Raw genomic sequence first — 22312 nt, 5'->3', positions numbered from 1 at the left:
CTGGACTTCTATATTACCTTCTCTTAAATGTTCTTCATCTCTATTGTAATATGTTAGCATTATTATTATTTTATTTAAAATATTTATTGACAATTCTTGATGGAATTCCATTGTAATGATGTAATAATTTATATTTACATATAAGTTACTACTTAAAAATACTTGGCATTATATGCTGAACTTCCTTTTATCGATAGTAATAAGAATAAAAAGTGGGTAAAATTAAATTATATTCGAAATACTAGTAATTAAATAAAACTAGTAGTACAAAAAAATCTTTTAGTTTCGTTTTATAATAAGAAATCTTTGGGCCAAACATTCATAAATCAGATCAGGTCAACAAATTTTTTAAAAACGTGAATTTAGAAATTAACATGTAATTGTCCTGGTTCATATACAGGACAAAGCGGGAGCGCAATTAAAAATAGATTGAAAAAACATTTAGCTTCACATAAATTAATTAATGATTTATCAAACTATGCATCAAATTAAATTAAATTAAAACATAATTTTGACTAACCAAAAGACTTAAAAATTTTAAATGTAGGACATAAAGGTCCAAAGTTAGATAGATTAGAAATTTTTGAAATAAATAGGATAAAAATAATAGCAATTGAATTTTAATAAATCATCAGATAGAATTCCAAAACTCACCCTTATTTAAAACATGTACATTGTAATAAAAGAATATCTTTTTTCATAAAATAGAATCCTCTATTACAATACACCGCCAACACATGTTTCAATAATTTGTCTCACACTGTTCCATTGAAATATTGCGTATTTTAGCTCTTTCAACTTTTTTTTTTAATGGACCTACACTAAAGATAATATTTAGTTTTATATCAATTATCCTTGCACTGTATAATATTCACCAGTCTAAAGATGCCCATTAGTGGGTGAAAGCGCTAGTTGGTCAAACAAATAAGTGGAAGTGTACTGGGTATTTTAAATTAGTTACTTTCATATAAATATAAGTTATTATATCATTGCATTATTATTATGTAACTGAATACAGTTTCTGTAAACAAAATTTGACTGACAATACTTCCAAAAGTTTTCTCGCGTTATTGAAAGGGTACCCAGTATTGAAATTAAATGAGACTTGAAGAAAACTTCAAAGCTTTTGCTCGAGCTTTAGCTATTCTAATGTGTGTTATCCATTGAATTTACTGCATTCAGACTTGTAAGGAAGTGGCGAATTTGCATAACCTTTGAATAAATAAACATAATTATACAAAGCAGTAAATAAATAATGTCTTTAGTTGTCTTCAACAGAAATGAATAGGGAAGCAAGGATAGAAGTAAATCAATTTTTTTAAATGGTTGTCTCGGGAAAAAAGAACAAGATAAATCAGTAGAATAAATTATTTATGTAAGCCAAGTTTATTGCGTTCGTGAAAATATTAAAACGAATTTCGTAAAGTGTATAAATTTATTATTTTATTTTTGTGAATATGGCAAGATACCTACTGGCTCATTTCTACCTGTAAATAAATAAGATTGAACCAAATAGTAGGTAGAATATGTTAATCAGAACGAAGTTTGTTAACACCACACCCAATCCTTTATTTTTCTATTTATGACGGGTATGGAATATTAGATATTTTAGTTGCTTCCATATAATTTTTTTTTACCTTTTTAATTTTCGAGGCATTTTTAATTTTATTTTTGATAGTTTTTGCGTTTTCTGTTTTTTTTAAATATATTTTGAGGCATAGTTGTCCCTGAGAACAAATACAACCTTATAAAAACTTTTTTTAGATGAAAGTTACTGAGGGGTGGGAATTAACCATTGTTCAATCCTTCACAATACTCCCAGAGGTAGAAATGTTATTATAAATTATGTATTTAGAAAACGTTTGTAATTTTATGTTTCTTTTATAAAGGTTTTTTTATAAACTTAAAAAAAATGATTCAGTCCTTCTCAAGCAGACAAAAAGATTTTTTTAAGAATTTATGTGTAAAAAAAAGAAAAAACATAGTTTATTTCTTACTTTTGGATCACATCCCGTTGTTTAGTACTAACCAGTAAGGTATCAAACACTTTATTAAATTACGTAAATTTTACTTCAGCATCGAAAAGCTTAGACAATTCTGTCAGCGCATGCACCTGTGACGAGATCAGGGAGACAACTGAATATACTGGACGTGCACGAGTTTTAGACATGTTTTGAATATGGTCAATGATTCAATCCTCCCTATGACTCATTCCTACCCATGTTCCCCTAGATATATTTTTGGGTTTATCTAGTATCTTGCTGAAAAAGCAAAACAAATATTATGTTACTTAAAACTATGAACAAACATCAAGTATTTGGGATTCGCAATAAAGATTTCTATTTAGTACTTTCCTATCTCATAAAAATAAAACTTATCTCACTCGAACGCAATCAAATCGCGTTTCGCTCTCAGTTCCGCTTTATACGAACGAACGCAATTTGACTCTTGTGCGTACTGCACAGATTCTTGATTAATAAACATATCATGGAAATAAGCATACCTAATTTGTACGCATTGTTTATTATGTATTTATTGGCTATGAAAAATAATGGAAAATAAGAATAGCATTTTTTTTTCATTCAGAATATTTTTACTTATTTTAAAAATATTATAATGAAGAGATAACCATATTATTTTCACCAACCGTAGATTTACCGATACTTAATTCCCATTTTGGTACATAAATAGACAAGTCGAGTGACGCTGGCACAGTTTGTATGTCAAGCCAGCGATCTGGGTGGACGTTGGTATAGCTCATTGCTGATGTAATTTTTGGTACCACAGATTCAACGTTTCAGCAGGGACTCATACTTATGATTATTACCGCGTGGAGCTGCGTTTGGAAAATAAAATGATAAGATCTATGAGACGGGTTGGAATTTTGATAGGCATGGAGATTAGGAGAAAAACAGGCATTTTTTTTTTACATTTGTTTTTTTTAACATTTATTTTTGCACCACAACAGGCCAGGAGGCCTAATTACAGTGGTAAATTACATCACAGAGCACCCAGGCTTGAGAAAAATCACATTTTAATTTTTGTGTTCTCACCTGGAATCGAACCCGGAACCTTCCGTTCGTGAGTCAAGCGTCTTGACCACTACACCACGAGGCATACAGAATTGGTTCGAACAATGTATTAATACGTTACGGCTTCCTGTGTAGCAATATTGGTGAAAATGATAAGTGTTTGTTTTTTTTGTTTTGTTGTTAGGGTACATAATAAAATTCTACTTAACAAAATGAACAAAATAAAAAAACAAAAAAAACAGTAAAACAGTGAAATAAAATAAAGTAAAATAATTAAAATATTATATGAATATTTGAAGCACTAATGTTGTGATAATAATAATAATGGGTGTCGGGGTGTAATGGTCAGCGCATTTGCCTACCATGCAAGAGATCTCGGGTTCAAATCCCGACATGGTTAATATGAAATATGATTGAAAAGGGTGTTTTTACACTAAAATATTTTATAGTCCCTTCACTAGTACCTGAAGCGTAAGACTGATTGCCTTACCTTCATGTAAGAAAGATGATCAAAATACGCTGCAATTGATGTACCAATGCAGTGCCTTATGCACCATTAGGTGCGGAATGGGAATAATTATGATGAGCGTTGTGATTTTCATGTTTAAAAATGTATTTTGTTTTTGTAAAATAAGTAAAACCATTTCAATATGTCGATCGGTTTCAGACGCTCCTGTGTTAAGAAATGAAAACTTGCCTACTTTTTATTACTTTTCTGAGAATCTGTAGCCTGGATGAAAAATACCGAACACGTGTTAGCGAATGACGTATTCTAGGTATTTACTTGCTTATTTTTATTTTCTGAAACCGAAACTATTTAGTGATTTTACACACACTAAATAAGAATTATGATCAAATTTAATCGGTACATATAATGTATTGTTTTATACACACCTCCATAAATGTTGTACTATGATCTTGTCTACTCTTTCCATACACTGCTAGAAGTCTTTGTGCATGAAAAGGAGCCCAACAGAAGAAAAAGGACACTGCAACAGCAACTGTAAACAAATTAACACTTATAATTCATATATTTGCATTTAAATATAATAGAAGAAGACGACGTTTAAGTGGGATTTAAGAAAACAAAGCATTATTTATGAGTATTGGAAAACAAATACCTGGATTTTGGTATTTATGTATGTACGACTTTGTTCTACGTGTTTTACAGATGATTTATCTAAAAGATTTGTTTTTAGATTGTTTTAATAATTTATTTTACGAGAATATTTCAACAGAAGAAGACACATTTTTCGGAAGGTGTAAAAAAATTATGTAATTTCATCATAATTATTATTTATTATTAATATGAATAACTTATAAAGCGTTGTTTTCATAATATAATACCTCAAGGGCGCTACTGTTGCTACAAGACGGGTTGTAATCTAGCTCCTTTACATCATAATTGGAGAGGAGGAACTGGAATCCCAACCGTTCACGCGCTCTGTAGCTGCAAGACGTGCTGGGATATTTATTTACTGTACAGCGCCCTTGAGGTGATTTTCACAAAAATGGCGCTATATAAAATAATCCCAACATTATTATAAATAAATTAAATTGAAGCTTTCAAATTTGTAATTAAATTGAATCAATTTATTTTGTCATCACATGCTACGGATTTATTCAAATGTTTTAGAGAACAAGTGGGTTTTAAGTTTTTTCCGAAACATCACTTTACTCTCACAGTCCGCACCTCTGCTAGAAGAGCATTACATGCCATTGAGCCTGCGACCGCAAATGCGCGAACACTGAATTTGGTGCGCCTTTTACGTAGAGGTTGTGACAAATAAATCTAGACAGGTACTTCGTCAGACATTTGTTGCGCATGCCGTCCCGTTGTCTTTGCCATGCAAAACGGTGCGTGCTTCTTTTTGGTTTTATTATATGGTACCAAGGCAGGAGGGTGGCCGGTTTAGCCTGATTCCATGTTAAGGGATCTGGACAAAATTCCTGTGAGTACCTAATAATACTATTATTCTCAACCATTGAAAACTATTCTTGTGCCCAAATACTAATTACTTGAATTTGACAGGGCCTTTAAATCTGTATATATTGTACTACATTAATGTAATATGTCGTGATACGTAAGAAGAAGGAAAGCACTTTGTCTTTCATTTTATTTTTTCTCCATATATTGCCTTGAAGGAATATGTATACGGTGCTGACTGTATTTACCCGCCTGTTTAACCACTAGTTTTGATTTAAATGTCCCATCTGGAAACTGTCTTTTTAACACCGTCATTTCAAACCACGTGTTTCTGTCAAGAGTGGTTAAGACGGTATAATAACGTCCAGATGAACGTGGCTGGACGTCAGTTATTCAAGCAAACGGTAATGAGGATTAAAAAAGATTCATCACAAATATTAAATTCATTTTTTACATCCGGCGTGGAATGGAAAAATCTAGACCTGTCATGCGCAAACATCTTAAGATTTAACTACCCATGCTTGAGAAGATGCGTAAACATCATAATATTAACAAACAAAAAATAGATTGATCAACTGTGATCAGTCAAGGCTTTCTTTAATTTAATATCTAAAATGAAATTGACATTGAAAAAAACAAGACGTCTAATTATTATCTCTATTGAATTTTGTAAATGAGCAAATTCACTATCTGTCATTTTAAATAAACAATGGTCTCATGTGGGGTACAAATCTTACGTGTAACAATTTTTTTAGAAGGGAATATAATTTAAACTTTTAGCTTCATGTAAATATTTGGTGTAATGATGCAATTTGAGTAATCACTTTATCAAATTCCTCTGATAACAGTGGGTAATGTCATATTTTTGTGCGTGTATCTTAATCATAGCGGGTTTTTGCATTTTTAGTATTGTAAATTCTATTAGTAATGAAAACATATCCAGTTTTACATATTTTTATGAATTGTTTCTACATTTTTCTACCTCAGTAAAAAACATTTAAAGTTTAACATAATTTGTGTATATTGTTTCGGCTTCGTGGTGTTTGGTCAGCGCATTTTTTTACCGAGCAAGAGGTCTCGGGTGCGATTCCCGTCATGGTTGATATGAAATATCATTTTAAAGGGTGTTTGTACATAATAATATTTCATAGTCCCTAAACTGGTACCTGAAGCGAAAGACTGATCGCCTTACCTTCATATAACAAAGATGATCAAGAGACGCTGCAATTGGTGTACCAATGCAGTGCTCTATGAACCGTTTGGTTTGGAAAGGGAATAATAATGATGATGATTTATTGTTTTGATTTTTTTAAATTTAAATATAATATTTATTTATTTATAAATACGCCCAATGGGCATTATTTGGACACATTTATACATAGAAAATTATTATAACAAAATTAGAAAGACTCAATGGTTTGTAGTAGACTTTGTGGGAGTGGAAGCGGGAGAGAGGTGTTTATAATTGAATTTGATTCAGTGATCGTTTGAAAAAAGATAACTTGTTATCAAAGAAATCAAGACTGGTATGTTTGTTGGCAAACCTAAGAATTCTGGGCATGGGGGAATGAAAACCATAGTTAATTCTATGGTTATTAGTATGAAAGAGTTAGTTTTGTTTGAGGTTTCTAGTTGGGATATTTAATTTTATTAAGCTCAGTAGTTCAGGCGCATCAAAGAGTGAGTTGAGAATTTCAAAAAGGACTATAAGGTCGGATTTATTTCGACGGTATTGAAGAAAAGATATATTAAAAGTAGTTTTTAACTCATTTTACGTATATAGGTCTCTGGATAAACTCAACCTTCAGCCTATCTTTCTTAAACATTGATGTTGAACTGATTCAATATTCTTGATGTGAACATCATAATATGGAGACCAGATAACAGAGAAATACTCTAGGTGGGGGCAAACTAGGGAACAGAAGAGAGTTTTAAGGGTATTGATATTTTTGAAGTCAGCTGTGCTTCTGTTAATAAACCCGAGAAGTTTTAAGGATTTATTGATAACATGTTCAATATGAATTGTAAAATAAAGTTAAGCGTCAAGTAAATACCCAAATCTCGTATACTAGACACAGATGATAATATTTTATCGTTCAATGAGTAGTCATATATGATTGGATTTTCCAGACGAAATAATCTCATAACCTTGCACTTACTTAAGTTGAGATGCAGATTATTGGATGAGCACCAGGTGCTAAAAGACAATAAGTCAAATTGTAATACTGAACAATCGGAAAGGCTGTCAATCTGTTTGAGAATTTTAGTGTCATCAGCAAACAGCCAAATTGATGAAGCAAGAAAAGCATTTTTCATATCATTGATGAACAGATTGAATAGCAAAGGAGCAAGGTGAGCACCCTGTGGTACACCCAAAAATACATTAATGCTGTTTGAGATGGAATTATTTACCCTTACAAACTGTTTCCTTTTACTGAGATATCACTTAAAAAAAGATAACAATGGTAAATAAATATAGTACTGTTTCCCCTATTTTTGTGTATCAGTAGAAAAAACATCCTGTGTTTACTATTTTTGTATATTATGGTTTCTACCGTTTTTTATCTTAGTAGAAGCTTGAATTTTCAAAATGATTATAATGAATAAATATTAAATTAGAAAAATGTGTTTTATTTGAGGATTCGTGTGGTGCATAGGTCACATGGGATGGAAAGGATTAGTTTTGGTAAAAGTTTTATTGTTCTCATATTTTACTTGGCTTATCTGGTCTGTGGATGGAAAAGTTCAGGTGGGTGCTTCACCCCCCAGAATTTCTCCATCACAAGGTATAATAACTTTTTTTCTCGCCGTAGACGTAGTTCATCTAATCGTAAGACGAGTGTCAGCTAGTTCATCTAGAATGCATAGTTCTCTTAGATATTCAGAATCATCTTCCCCTTTTCTGCACTCAGTGGTGCAAAGGGCACTGTATTGGTAACCAAATGCAATAAAGTTCGATTATCTCGAAAGTAAAGAGATCAGTCTTACGCTTCAAATACCAGTACAGGCACGATGAAATATTTCAATTTAAAAAAAAACTACAAAATCAATATTTTACGTCCATCTTGCCAGGATTCGAACGCAAAATCTCAAAAATTTTATGCCAACGCGTCGACTCGAAGTCGAGTCGAAAATACTCGTCCAGGGTTCTGGTTCTGTTGTGTAATTTACTTTGAGCAAACGCTTCTTGGCAATTTAACAAATTACTGGCTGTTAGAAGATTTAAGACCGTTTACTCAGAAAGTAAAGCGAACGAACTTTAACAATATCGGTGTAGATTTTTCATTCGCGCAAGCCAAAGTTTTGGCGGGATTATTTACGATTTTCTTTGTCAGGCAAAGTCGACGTTCTTGTTAATTAAACTTGTCTTGATAAAAATAATTGCAAAACTAAATCAGCAATGAAATGTACAGATTTATCGCGTTTTGCGAAATAAATATCAAAGCGTACAAAGAAACTTATCTTAAATGGATGAATACAAAAAAATATTACCTAGAAATTTTTTGCGACATACAGGAATATCAGCGTTATCAACGAGTTGTAAATAAATCACTATTAAAAAATAGAAATCAAGTTGGGCTAGAGTGGGGTTCAAACCTCGAGCCTCTAGTCCGTGAGCCCGCAACACTAGCCACGGGACCAAAACTCGATTCAATACCTGTCATGTCACCCATGCGGGAATGAAACCCGAGACCTCTTACATGGTAGGCAAACGCGCTGACCACTACGCCCGAGACCCTTACCTGGCTTGATACGGGATTCATACCCTGGTTAGCCGAAAAATAAAAATGTAAAAAAGAATGAAAGAAACAGAATGTAAAAAAAGTAAATTAAAACGATTGTAAAATATTTATTTATTTATTTATTCATATTTTTCGCTTACAAACTAAAATTAATAATAAAAATAATGTGACCTCACTGGGGTTTCCCGTGCCGAGGACTCTTAACAATTTAGTTTTTTAAATTACATTTGAGAATAAACAAAGAAGACTTACTTAAAAAACAAACATAATTAACAAATATTCAGACAGTTTTAAAAACAAGGTATTTATGTACATTCATATTATTTATATTACAAAACACACAATGAAAATAACAAAAACCTAACATAAGCCATACAGTTGTGGAGCAGTTGATTCAGCATTGGTATGGGCGAATGAGACAATCCATTTTACTTCTACCTAGCTCCACTATCCATTTTTTTATAGCCTTTTTGAGCATTTTCTCATTACTGATTGCTTTAATAGATAGTGGAAGTAGGTTATAGATTTTAATTGAATAATATTATCCGCGGGGAGTGAAGAAATACTATTTTTTATAGGTTCAACCCGTTTATAAGCGATTCATGTTTTCAGGGGTTTAAAATACTGAAACTTCATGCACCTAGTATACAAATTCCAATGTTAATATCTTCGAAGGAATTTTATCGTTGAATTATGGAAAATTTTTGTTTAAAAATACCTTCTAGGTTACGCAAAATAAACAGTTTCAGCAACCGGAAATTGTTTAAAATGTCTTGAAATTCGTAAGAATGAAAAGTTTGTTGAGGAAATTTTACACCGCATACAGGCGACGACGTTTGTTTTACACTACAAAAATTTGGAAAAACTCAAAATATGTTGATATATCCACGTGGTCCATGAAGAACTATAAAAATTGAAAAAAATAAGATTTTTAGGCGTTGCCTAGTATGTAGGTAAAATAATTCAATTAGATGAATGTCATCCGCATAAAAAATGGTTTCAGCTCTTTCACTTTATAAACATCAACAGATGAAAGAATTGAAGGAATATAGATGTCTAAATATGTGCCTGCGGGCCAGTAGAGTGGCTACATCCATAAATAAAAAGGAAATTATACTGAATGTACCTATTGACTACCCATTTTATTTTGTAAACTATGTATTTGTATTATATTATATTGGATTAAATAAATAAATTAAAAAAATAAAAATAAAGGCAGAATGGTGAATGTTACACAATGAGTAAAAGGCCACTTAAACCAGCCAGTAACAGGTCATAAGCTCTGTAGATGCCTAGACTTCTATATTGCTTTCTCTAAAATGGTCTACATCTCTGTTGTAATATTAACAGCTGCCCAGGGAGTTGAATCTAGTCCTTGTCTACAAAATTTTGGACCAACTCAAAATATTGTTTTTAAAAATCAATATAACTCAGGATTTCAAGAATGATACGTGAACGCGTCAACCAGTACATAAAGAAGCGGACTAATCTTCGCTTGATTTCCTCTGTCAGGATTTTAACCTGAGAGCAGCCATCGAGTCGAGCGCACTCGTCTAGTGTTCTGGTTCTATTCTGCAATCGAAACTGTAATTTTCATCCACCTAGATATATCACGCATTTACAAAATGTGTTGAGAATATTTCACGGGCAATTTTTCAGTATTAAAAATATACAAACCTGCTTAATAAGTCGGTCATAAACATACATATAAAAAATGTTTTAACAACGAATTGAGGGACAAGAGTAACACTTAAAAGGGTGGTTTTGGTAAAATAACTTTGATCAAATATTTATACTTTGCTTGTTTTTTTATACATGCCTATAAAACCATAAAAAAGACATAGTAGACTCTTTTTAATATTCAAACTTACGTTTATCTTCAAAATGAAGAAAGACATTTGACACTTTGAGTGGGTACGCGTTCATTGTAAAAAAACTTTGTGCGGTTCGTAGCGGAAGGGAAGTTTGGAATACAAATAGCGTATTTATATAACGTATTGGCTTTACGTCAACAGCACGCATTCGGAGGTATGTTAAATTTTAGTGTTAAGTAAAATAACTGCCTTTGGGAAGGTTTAAATGGCATCATTTAAGGAAAAGTTTTTTAACAACTGTAAAAGTATAGTGTGTAGAACTCATTAAGTAAAAAAATGTCGGCCTCGTGGTGTAATGGTCAGCGCATTTGCCTACCATGCAAGAGGTCTAGGGTTGGATTCTCGGCATGGTTATTTTGAAATATTATCCACAAGGGTGTTTTCACACTTAAATGTTTCATAATCTAAAGCGGTAGACTGATTACTAAACCTTTATGTTACAAATTTTTTTTTTTTCATTTTTATATCAATAAACAAAATTAAAATAAAGTAACAAAAATAATCAAGATATACTGCTGTTTCAATGCAGTGCCTTATGCACCATTAATTGTGGAAAGTGAATAATGACGATTTCCTTATAATACGAAATAGTAAAATTAGGCAGATAAACTGTACAGTACTGCGTGTGATAAATAATATGAAATATGAATGGATTTGGAAAAGTTTACGCAAAATTTACTTTTCAAACCCACGACCCTTCATTCACAAAACCAATCGCCACCGGCTTGGCTACAACGCTAAAACATGACAGGTCCGAATGAACTCGAAATCTTATATGATACATCAATCGCAGAAATAATCTTAAGAGAATTTTTTTTTGAAATTAGAACACCGGTTCTTACAGCATTTGAATTAAACGACAGTGAACATTATAAAAAAAATAAGTTAAAAAAATAAATATCATAAATCCAGAAGAAAACAGAAAAAACGTAAATTAATGATTTTCCTTTAATGTGTTTAAAATATGTGTGTGAGTATATATTTTTACCTTTAGGACGAAAAAGACTCAACTAAAAAATCATTTTTTTAGGAAACTGCAAAAGAAGAATGTAAATTGTGACACCTTTGTATTATTTCGTCGGTTGTTTTGTATATTTTAAAGTAAGCACCAAACTTTAAGCTAAAAATTATACCAAAGGTATTCAGCTATGAATTTTTGAGAAAAAGGTGTAAAAAAAATAATTTATTAAAAGTTAAAACAAGACATTTATTAAATGAGTCATTATTAGATTAAAAAAAACAAAAAAACAAACAAATAAATGCATTTTGATAAATAAGATAATGACATTATTTTATGAGGTAAGAGCAGGTTGCCAGATACGTGTTTTCATTTATTCACAAAATAACACAAACCTTAAAAAGTCACTAAGATTATCGATAAGTCGGAACGAAACAATCACACAGTGAAATTGGTTTTTTAATATTTTAAAAAATAAAGTAAACATTCCATTTGTATCGGAATAAAATCGTCTCAACCGGTTTTCAGTCACGATATTTTTGTCTGCGTTGCGTCATTCACACTTCAATATAAACACAACAGTAATAGCGTCGCTTCCGTACTAACGCGGAACCTTAATTCTCTAAGTAATAAAGAGACCGATGTAGCAGTTTTGTCCTATTCCCATCCGAATTTTATTTTTTTTTAATGCAGAAAGATGTATAATGTTCATTGAAGTCGTTTTATGATCTAAGCTCATTTAATTTTTCTTTTTTTGAGTTTAGTCGTTTTCTATATATATATATTTATACATATAATATGTATGTATATGTGTACACATTATAAAAAAAAATATATATTTATATCATAAATCTAGAAAAAAATAGAAAAACGTACATTGTAAATGATTGATAATAAAATGAAATTTATTAAATAAAAAATAAAAAATTAGATTAAACTGGTAAAGTGATCAGTCGGACGCTACAGTCTACTTGCACTGCTAAACTACCTTTCCAAAGCGCGCTAACCATTACAAAACCAGGTGGACTTATCTTAACTCGGTTTCCTTTCTCAGGTTTTCTAGAAGAAAGTGTAGCTATCAAGTCAAACACACTCGTCCAGAAATCAGGTTCTATTTTACAGTGTTGTACATCACAACTGTATGGTGTGTTGCAATATTTAATGTATTTAAAATACATATTTTATATCTACAGTATCAGAGATTAAGACCTAGACCTTTTACATACCCAGCAAACAAACTATCCACTACGTATGCAATGTGTGCATATTACCAAAAATAATTCACTCATTTTTATTGAATAAATGTTTTCCTTCTATTAATAGAATAACCGTTTCAAATACTTGATACATTTTTATTAAATGTGGATGCTTATTTTTTTTTAAACTATATTCTTCTGGTAATTTTTATTTGCTTTTTATATATATTGATATTTTTATGTTTTTTCATTATGTATTTTTGAATTATTAAATTTAGTACTTACTATTATTTGGCATTTTATTTATTACTCCTATTTCTTATATTTCATATTATAATATTGAGTGAGTTTCTAAAAAACATATCTCAATTATGTTTTTATATATACATTATTTTTCTGTTGTTTTCAATGATACTCTTATTTTGGTTTTTTTAATAATACTTTATTTTACTATTATTTTGTTGATTTTAATGATAACATTATTTTTTATATTTGATTATGCGTGAATTTTAATTTGTATAATTTATATTTTAAAAAATATTTCTGATTATCTTTTTTGCATTGTATTCTTTAGAATTTTAATATTTTTTACTTTACCTTTTTTTATTAGATTGTTATTTCATTGCATCACATGTCATTATAATTTAATCTAATTCATTTTACTGTGTATTTTTATTGTTATTTGTTATGGCTTGACACGGGCATACCCTAAAAAGCCTTAATAAGTTCATTTATATTTTAACTAGTGTAATTTTGAGTGAATAAAAATAAATAAATAACCTTTGACTCAGTCATTTTTTAATCCATCTAGCGTGGAATTCATCTTATGGAAAATGGATACATCACTCATAATGGATACGGAAGCGATATGAAACCTCGTACTCGTATTTGCTGGGTAAGGATTTATTCCTTCTGTAAAATAATCCGTGTTTCCACGTCACAAAAGGGACCTATCATGATAATTTCAATTTCAATATATTACGTATTGATTTCATGAAAAGCAATAAAGGGCTTAAAATTTCACACCTTTGTGAAGAAACACAGTTTTATTGAAATTCACCGTCCTTTTTTTGACTAAGCTCTATTCAAATATATAAATTATAATATGAGCACTATTAAAAAAAATGATAGAACAATTTTGTTTTTAACCACTTATTTTTGATTTTTTCAAATATGAAAAAGAATCTTGTATTGCTTTTAAACTGGTCGGTAGAAAAAAAAATATTGGTTGAAAATAAAGTTGTTTTATTTATTTTAGTTTAATGAATAACCGCAAAGTTAGTGATTCAAATATAAAAAATAAATAAGCACTTTAATTTAAAAGTACCTACATAACGCTGTTTTTTTTAAATACATATATTTTTTTATTGTTATAAACCAAAATAAATATTATAATTTATCAAATGTCCAAAAATCTAATTGTATTTATTTATTAATTCAAAATTACACTTGTTTACAGGTTCACGAACATAGTATGGCTTTTTAAGCTGTGCCCGTATTAAGACATGATAATTAACAATATTTTTATTTTTAAAGTATTCATATTCAAAATCAATTAAATAACTATATCACATGAAATGTAACAGAAAAATAACCCAGAAAAACAAAGTATGAATAATAAAGAATAAAACATTATTTTATAGCATACTAAAAAAAATTTTATCAGATATAAATATTAAAATATAAATTATACTAATTTAGTTATACACATGATCATAAATGGCAGTAAGCAGGACACTTGGCGAGGCAAAATAATGACAGGTGAACACCTGAATAATAATGTGGAGACTACGGGTAAACAAAAGAAGTGTTGAAAGGCCACAGAAAAGATAGTATAGAAGAAGAATAACTATTTTATCTATTTGATGTCTTCTACTTTTTCTTCAGCTTTATTCTTTCCACTGCTAGATTAAGAAGCATTCTTTCAAATATCTCAATTCCTTCCTATCACCCGCTTTCATAATTCATGTTTTACCGGCAATAGAGGCGATGTCATCGATCCATCTTTTATGTGGCCTTCCAACACTTTGTTTGCCCATGGTCTCTACTTTATTATTCTGGCTGTCCACCTGCCATAATTTTGCCTCGCCAAGTATCCTGCCCTCTGCCATTTTAATTTCGCTGCATGATCCATGATATCCATGACTCCGGTTCGTCGCCTTATTTCTTCATTTTTTACTCTGCCTCTTAGACATACACCGAGCATCTGTCTTTCCATGGATCGTTGCGTGCATTTCAATTTCTGGCTACTTTATGTGTTACAGACATGGTTTCTAGTCCGTATATTGTCAATTATGTCAAATGTGCACAATTCATATACTTTGTTTTTTTAAGGTTTTAGGGAATTCTTTATTTTCAAAAATATATTTAAGTTTGCCGAAAGTGGCACACTAAAGCCTTAATTTTCTTGGTAACTCCGCTGTCAAATTATCTTTACCAAGTTTGACTTTGTGTCCTAGATATATGTATTCATCAACCACTTCGATTTTATTATTGTTTGAAAAAATGTATTTTCATTGAAATCAATAGAAAATAATACAAAAACATAATTAAACTAATAATTGAGATATGGAATACAAGGTAAGAAATAAATGTAAACAAGAATGAGTACTTAATTTTTTTTTTAAAAGAATACTGAAAAAATGTGAAGATGTAATAAAATACATTGAATATATATAATAAGTAAAAAAAAATACCATGCCTTTAGATTTCATTTTCTTATTTGTGGATGTAGCTACTTCACTGGCCCAAAGGCACTTTTCAGGGTATCTTATTTATTTTGGGCGTTCACATCAATTGTGTAATTAAATATAATAATAATAAAAAAAATATTTTGTGTATGTGTGTAATAATAAGTAATAATATACGTGAAATGAAATAAAAAACAATGCTTTTCAAAAATTAAAAAAAAATATAACCCCATATAGAAAAAGCACACGTCAACTTTAAAAAACACCTGAAACATTAGAATAGATGCTTAAAACCTTAACTTCTATTCATTTATTATCTATGTGTGTATACATTGTTCACTTCCGTTCTACAGAATGATTTATTTTAAGGCATATTTAGATTCTGCAGACAATGAGTTTAAATAATATACATTTTGCGTTGTATTAATTGTTCCCCAACTGAACTCCGTTTCATTGAAGTATGTTGTAGAAATCTATCGGAATTCTGGCTTAAGGAGCGTAATAGGCAGAAAAGGTCAGAGGTAAGGGTTAAGATTGTCGTCAATTAATTTAAAGTGTGGGAAACGTAATTAAAACCCTACGTGAAACTCACACATTCTGTACTAGTGACGTCAACATTTCACATCTTAGATAAATCGCAATTATGATTCAAGGTTTATAATTTTAAGCAAAAAATTAAAATAATGGTGATGTATTCCTTTTGAAATCTCTGTCAAATTAATGAATTTCAGAGTCATTTTCCCAAGACGGGTTTCTAATATCAATAAGTATTTTTTCCTGTCTTGCTGAAATTAAGACTATATTTTGCGTGTATAAATGTGCCAAAAGGGAGTGTTTTTGGCTTACGTTAATATTTAAAAAATCTGACAATGTAAATCGAGAGGAAATATTTCGACTTATTGTGTAATGATTTTGCCTATCATGTCTTCATTACCGGGCTTACATCAATATTTATTAAGTGGTTTAACAAATTCTATCTTATACAAGAACGGAGATATTTTGACTTATTGTCTGCTGGTTTCGTCTATCGTGTCTTTATTACCGGGTTCACTTCAATATTTACTTAGTGGTTCTACAAAGTCTATCTTGCATCACAAAGGATTGATATGTCTCTTTTAGTTCAAGAACAAAAAGTTTAATTTCATCGAGACAACCTTAAAATCGTAAACTGACTATTGAAAATGACTATAAAAAAAATAAAAACATGCAAATTAACACTAACGTGAGAATATACTTCTCTTTCGAACAATTTATGCATTCTTTAAATATTGAAATCTACACAACAAAATTCATTGAAGGATCAATTATGATAAATGCCTGAAAATAACTGAAAAAAGCGTCATTGAATATTCGTAAAAAATATTTTATAAATATATAAATAAGAAGGAGCAAATAAATAATGTTTTTAAAAGAATGAGAAAACTTTTTTTTCATAAGTATTAGATTTAGAAATATATTAACAATCAAAAAATTAAAATCAATTTTTGTTTTGTCCAATCCGTTTTGCATTATGAAATAATCGGATGGGGTGGAGCCTTTGAAACAAATATTCTACCGGTCAAAAAAATACAAAATACAATTACAAAAAAAAAATACCAACCATGCGCGGTCCGTTCATAGAACGCATGGAACCATTAGTTCCCCTACATTTTGGCAAATAATGTTTATAAAATAGCATATTTAATAAATTATTTATCCGTCATAATACCTTACATTAAGATTACTATAAACAAATTACATAATAAAAATTAAATCGATAATCGCGATAAATTGTGAAGGAATTTTACTATCACCTAAAAAAAATATGTTAAAAAGCAACGTTACCTCCGAGACACCTATTTACCAGCGCTGTCAGGCGCGTACTGATCGGCAAGTACTTGCTACCGGCTGGCTGGGTATCGATTTAAAGAACGATCGCGATGGAACCAAATTCAAAATTCCGTTCCAGCGCCGTACTGAACGCGCAGTCCGGGCGCAGGCGCAGACTTAAATTCTCACCTAGGCAATGAAAGCAATCGAACCATAACAATACATTTTTTTCCATGTGTTCCGAACGCAATACCGCGCCGCGCCGCACAGCACAGATATGAGATTTTGGTATTTTGGCGATGGACATTATAGTTTAATAATTATTTTGTGGTAATGTAGTAATACAAAATTAAATCTAGAATTCAATTCAAACATTACATCAATATAACGTTGATTAGTTATGAGAAAAAAACTTAATAATCAACTACACATATTGATTTTTTGGGTTCAAATAATGACCAATTATTTTTCGTTGAAAATCCATGTTTTTTAAAAAGATAATATTTATTTTGGTTACACTGCATTTAAGTCAAATAAAATATAATTCCGCAAAATACTTCGCAGTTTTTTATTATAGTATTAAAGTGAAGTTGGTTTATTTGTTATAACAATTTATTACTAGATTTGTAAAATTATTATTTTTATTTCCAATCATATGTATAAAGTAATTAGTTTGTCTTTATTTTTTTAAGGGCAGTATTTATTATAATGCACCAATTACTTGTTTATAAATTGCTTCCCTAATCAAAAACCCCACCGCACGCCCCTGATAACAAGGTCGATTTTTCCCACTGGCCAAATATCAAATAAAATCAAGGTTCTAGATACAAAATGATTATTTTAAAATAACTGTTTATTTCCAACCCATAAAAACAACAAACGTATCGGTGCAAGCTAGTTAACTGAAGAAAAATGGCGGCAAATTTAAAAAGACACCTCAAATTCGAGTTACAAATATACATATATTAAATCTACGTAAAACATTGTAGTTCGTTTTTTTATAATGTCTATCCCGAAATTGAAGCTAAATTAGGTAAGCATATCGTTTTGTGGGGCACTGCGTACGCTTTTACAATAGAATACCCGTCAATGTCCTTATTATGACGGACAAAAAATTAAAATTTTTCATTAAAAGCGTACTTAAAAAAAAGGCCTATTATGGACTGAATGAGTACATGGAATATCTTCCATGTATTTTCCATGCATTTTATGAAACTAAAAGTAATATTTTATTTGTCATAGTTTGCTTTATTATTTTCGGAATATGTAGTTATTTATTGAAGCCTGACTATTTTTTGACGAAACTTTTGTTTATTTATTCATAGATTGACCTTTATTAAGCGTATAAATTATACCTGTATCGAAGAAAAAATATAAACTAAAAAAACTAATCTAAAACTTTATTTTTCTGAATAAATCAATAAAAAAACAAATAATAATGAGACATATTGTTTGAGAGCCATCTTGACGTATGCTGTAGAAATATGAGTGGACAGAACAAAAATCTTGTTAGAATCATAAGAGATGAAGATTATCCCATTATCTTTGCTTTATTGAACTTACAAATCCAGTAACAAAAATAAAGCCGAAATCTCTACTGACCTTAACTGTTCTGGCATTTTTATTACAACATATGGCTAAACATAAAATGTATGGCAAAGGCATTTGGATACCAAATCTTTTTCTTCCTGTGCTCCTGGTAGATTTATATGCCCGAGGAAGCAATAAGAGGTAGTTTAAGTTTCGCTTTCCTGAAACAGTATTTCTTTATTAAGAAGAATCACGATTCCTTACTGAATTCACTTAGACATGAATCATTAAAACTAATGTAAGAGCACTTTGATTGTGAAAATTATCACGAAGTTAATGGCTTCGGAGAATAAAGTTTGTAATTTGAAACCTTTTGATATTGTGACACTGTCTTTACTATATTTCGCGCACAAAAACGTCTTTGCTTTTTATTCAAGGAAACTTAATATGATTTTAGATACCGTTGACAAAATATGATGCTAAAGGAACTGAAAAAAGAAAATATCAAACAACGTTTGAATTATGTCCAAATGTTTGCAAAGTTATTAAGATTTAAATTTGTAGCAACAGAGAGGGAAAACATTTTTGAGTAGGTAATGTGGAAGTCTAGGTATTAACAAGGCTTATGACCTGTCATTGGCTGGTTTAGGTGGCCATTTTACACACTGTGTAACATTCACCATTCTGCGTATGTTTCAACATCCACATTTTCTCAACTATTCCATCTGTTGACTTTTGTGAAGTAAAGGTGCTGAAACGCTTGTCATGCGGGTGAGATCCATTCGGCTGAACTAATTCACCTACCAGACAAGCTGGATTTCCACCTCAGGTAGTTATTTATATCTAAATTTGTTGCAACAGAAAGAGAAAATATTTTTGAGAGGAAAATATTGAAATCTAGGCATTAACAGATCTTATGATCTGTCCTTGGCTGATTTAAGTGGGCACTTTAATTACTAAATAACATTCAGTATTCTGTCTTTGTTTCCACCTTTCCTCAACTCTTCCATCTGTTAATGAATTTCACTAAAAAAATTGATTAGAAAAAATCCTTAAATCTTTATTCAATAAAATACACACATTATATCAATATTAATACATTATAAAGAAAACAAAGTATAAAAATATAATTTGTCCTGATAAACAATAAAATAATAGTTTGTCATCGGGTGCTCAGACATAAGTTTAAATTGTTAATCAAATAAAAGAGTACAAACATAATACTGTATACGTTTAAAATAATCACCATATTTTATTATTTTGTTTTTGATGCTTTGAAAAATATTATTAAGAAGACAGAAAAGAAAAAACCCAACAAAACCAGATTAAAAATGGTTTATTTTTTTTTTTATAATACGAAAATCGAGTAAAATATCTAAAAGCAAACGTAATGGTCAGCGCGTTTGCCTACCATTCAAGAGGTTTTGGGTTCTATTCCCGACATGGTTATGAAATTATGAATATGAAATTTCTATTTAAAAGGATTTACGTAATAAAATATTTCATAGTCCCTGGACTGGTACCTTAAGAGTAAAATTGATCATCTTACCTTCATGTAACAAAAAATGTTCAAGATGCGCTGCGATTGGTGTACCCACGTATTAGGTACAAAAAATAAATGCTGATTCAATTCAATTTAATTCAATTCAATTCATTCATTTAAATATAACATATATTCAATACGTACATATTATGAAAAAGAAAAAATACATGAAAGAGACTTATGTCAAAGTAGTAGAAGAATCCTGCTCCGGAAAACCCCTTCGGATACATGGAACGGATCAATATCCAGAGCGACGTTGTTCAGCATGGCGGTAGCCTTTCCAACTGGCATAACCATAGGCAGGTTTGTCATGTATATCGGAATATGAAACAATCTATGCTGACGCTGTCTTGGGTAATTATCAGAAACAAACAAACCAATGCTCATCATAATCTCAGAATTATCGATCACACCGCGCAAATCGATAAAAATGTGTAGTCAAATGCACATTCCTTCTAGTCTCTAAACTGTTGTAGCCAAGCATATCCTGGAGAAACTCGGTCGGGTAGAGTCAAAGATAATACCCACACTCTCTCATCTAGAGATAGCTCCGAAACTTCTTTTAGATTTTCTCTATCATAAAAGAGTACTTCAGTTAATGTGGCCCCCAAATCATCGAACCATTCTCGAGTCTACTTTGCACCAAGGAGTTGTAAGGAGTTCTCAGTATGCAAGTATTTTCGAAAACCCTGGCATTATGCAGAACCAATCCTAACATCTTCAATGCATTACCATTTATTTATTTATTTATTCATATTTTTCGCTTACAAACTATAAATGTATAATAAAAATAATGTGACCTCACTCGGGTTCCCCGTGCCGAGGACACTTAACAATTTAGTTTTTTTTTATTACATTGATTGATTGTATCTTTGTGTTTATGAAATGTCAGAGTGCTCACAAATCTAACGCCTAGATTCTTAACATTCGATATTCGTATCAGATTCTGGTCATTCATTTTGTAGTTTTTTGGGCCCTAGTAAAGGACGTGACTGAACACTTGGAAACATTAAAGTTAAGTTTGTTTCGCCTTCCCTATTCAGACATATTAGATATATTCGCTCAAAGAAGACAAAAATCGTCTTAAGTCATCCGCAAACAATAGAAAACGCTAGTTCAAAATTACATTTTTAATATAATTAATTGATGATGATTATAACAGCAAAGGCAAATAAAATACTGGGTTATTATGCCTTTTGTGTTTATCACATGTTTCCGTTAGAATGTTCCTACGCTAAAAAGGTCAGAAAATATGAGGGTCGAAAGACGTAATAGAGATTGAGTGAATTAGCATGAATAATAAAAGCTAAGATCCATAGTACAGTAGTTGGACCCTATTAAATATGTTAATCCTTATTTCTACACAGCTACTGTGTTGTTTTGCGTAACGGATCATTAACCACTGACACAAAAACGTGAACATGTTCTGAATATTTTTCCCAAACGCGTAAATATTTCAAAAATTAAAAAAAAATAATATGCGCATAAAAAAATATTTTCTGGGCCCTGTTTTGTTAATTAACTTTTGTGTGGCTATGATGTCACATTAGTATACAAACGATACCAGACTTGATATGTCACTCTCTTTTTTTTAAATTATGAGGTTGTATTTTTTGTAATCTTCAAATGGGCATTTTCACACCAAATTTGTAAAGTAAAATTTGTAAAACTATGTTGAATTATAATCCAAAAAATATTTATTCTTGCTACGCGAAGAATGAATGTCCGCCAATACAGAAATAAATCAGTGTATGAGAGAGCAGGAAAATAAAACTAACAAAAAAAAGACAGAGACGCCGTTTTGTGGCCGGTGTTTGCGTGAAATTCAATCGTTTATTGACAGTGATGGGGGACGCACGCATGTAAGATGACCGGCGTATTTTTGATTTTAAATTTATTTTGATATAACAGCGTAAATTATATGTTTATTTTTATTAAATTCGGAAAAGGAATTATTAAAGCCTACGGCTCCATGTTTTTTTTTTTAATCGTCTGAACTTAAGAATATTC

The 22312-nt window shown here is 30.6% G+C and overlaps 1 protein-coding gene across 1 annotated transcript in view; it reads right to left on the bottom strand.

The window, feature by feature from the left end:
• LOC148280867 (pyrokinin-1 receptor-like) overlaps positions 1 to 22312 on the bottom strand; it is a 142456-nt gene that overhangs the window by 79596 nt on the left and 40548 nt on the right. The window contains exon 2 of the mRNA XM_088227646.1: positions 3927 to 4033. Coding sequence (XP_088083772.1) covers positions 3927 to 4033 — 107 coding nt within the window. The remainder of the gene's footprint in view (positions 1 to 3926; positions 4034 to 22312) is intronic.

Source organism: Micrasema longulum, unplaced genomic scaffold (genome assembly GCF_059751315.1).
Source record: "Micrasema longulum isolate JH-2025_06_02 unplaced genomic scaffold, ASM5975131v1 h1tg000521l, whole genome shotgun sequence".
Taxonomy (NCBI): Eukaryota; Metazoa; Arthropoda; class Insecta; order Trichoptera; family Brachycentridae; genus Micrasema; species Micrasema longulum.
The sequence above is the reverse complement of the archived record's forward strand: the minus strand, read 5'-3'. Positions and strand labels throughout refer to the sequence as shown.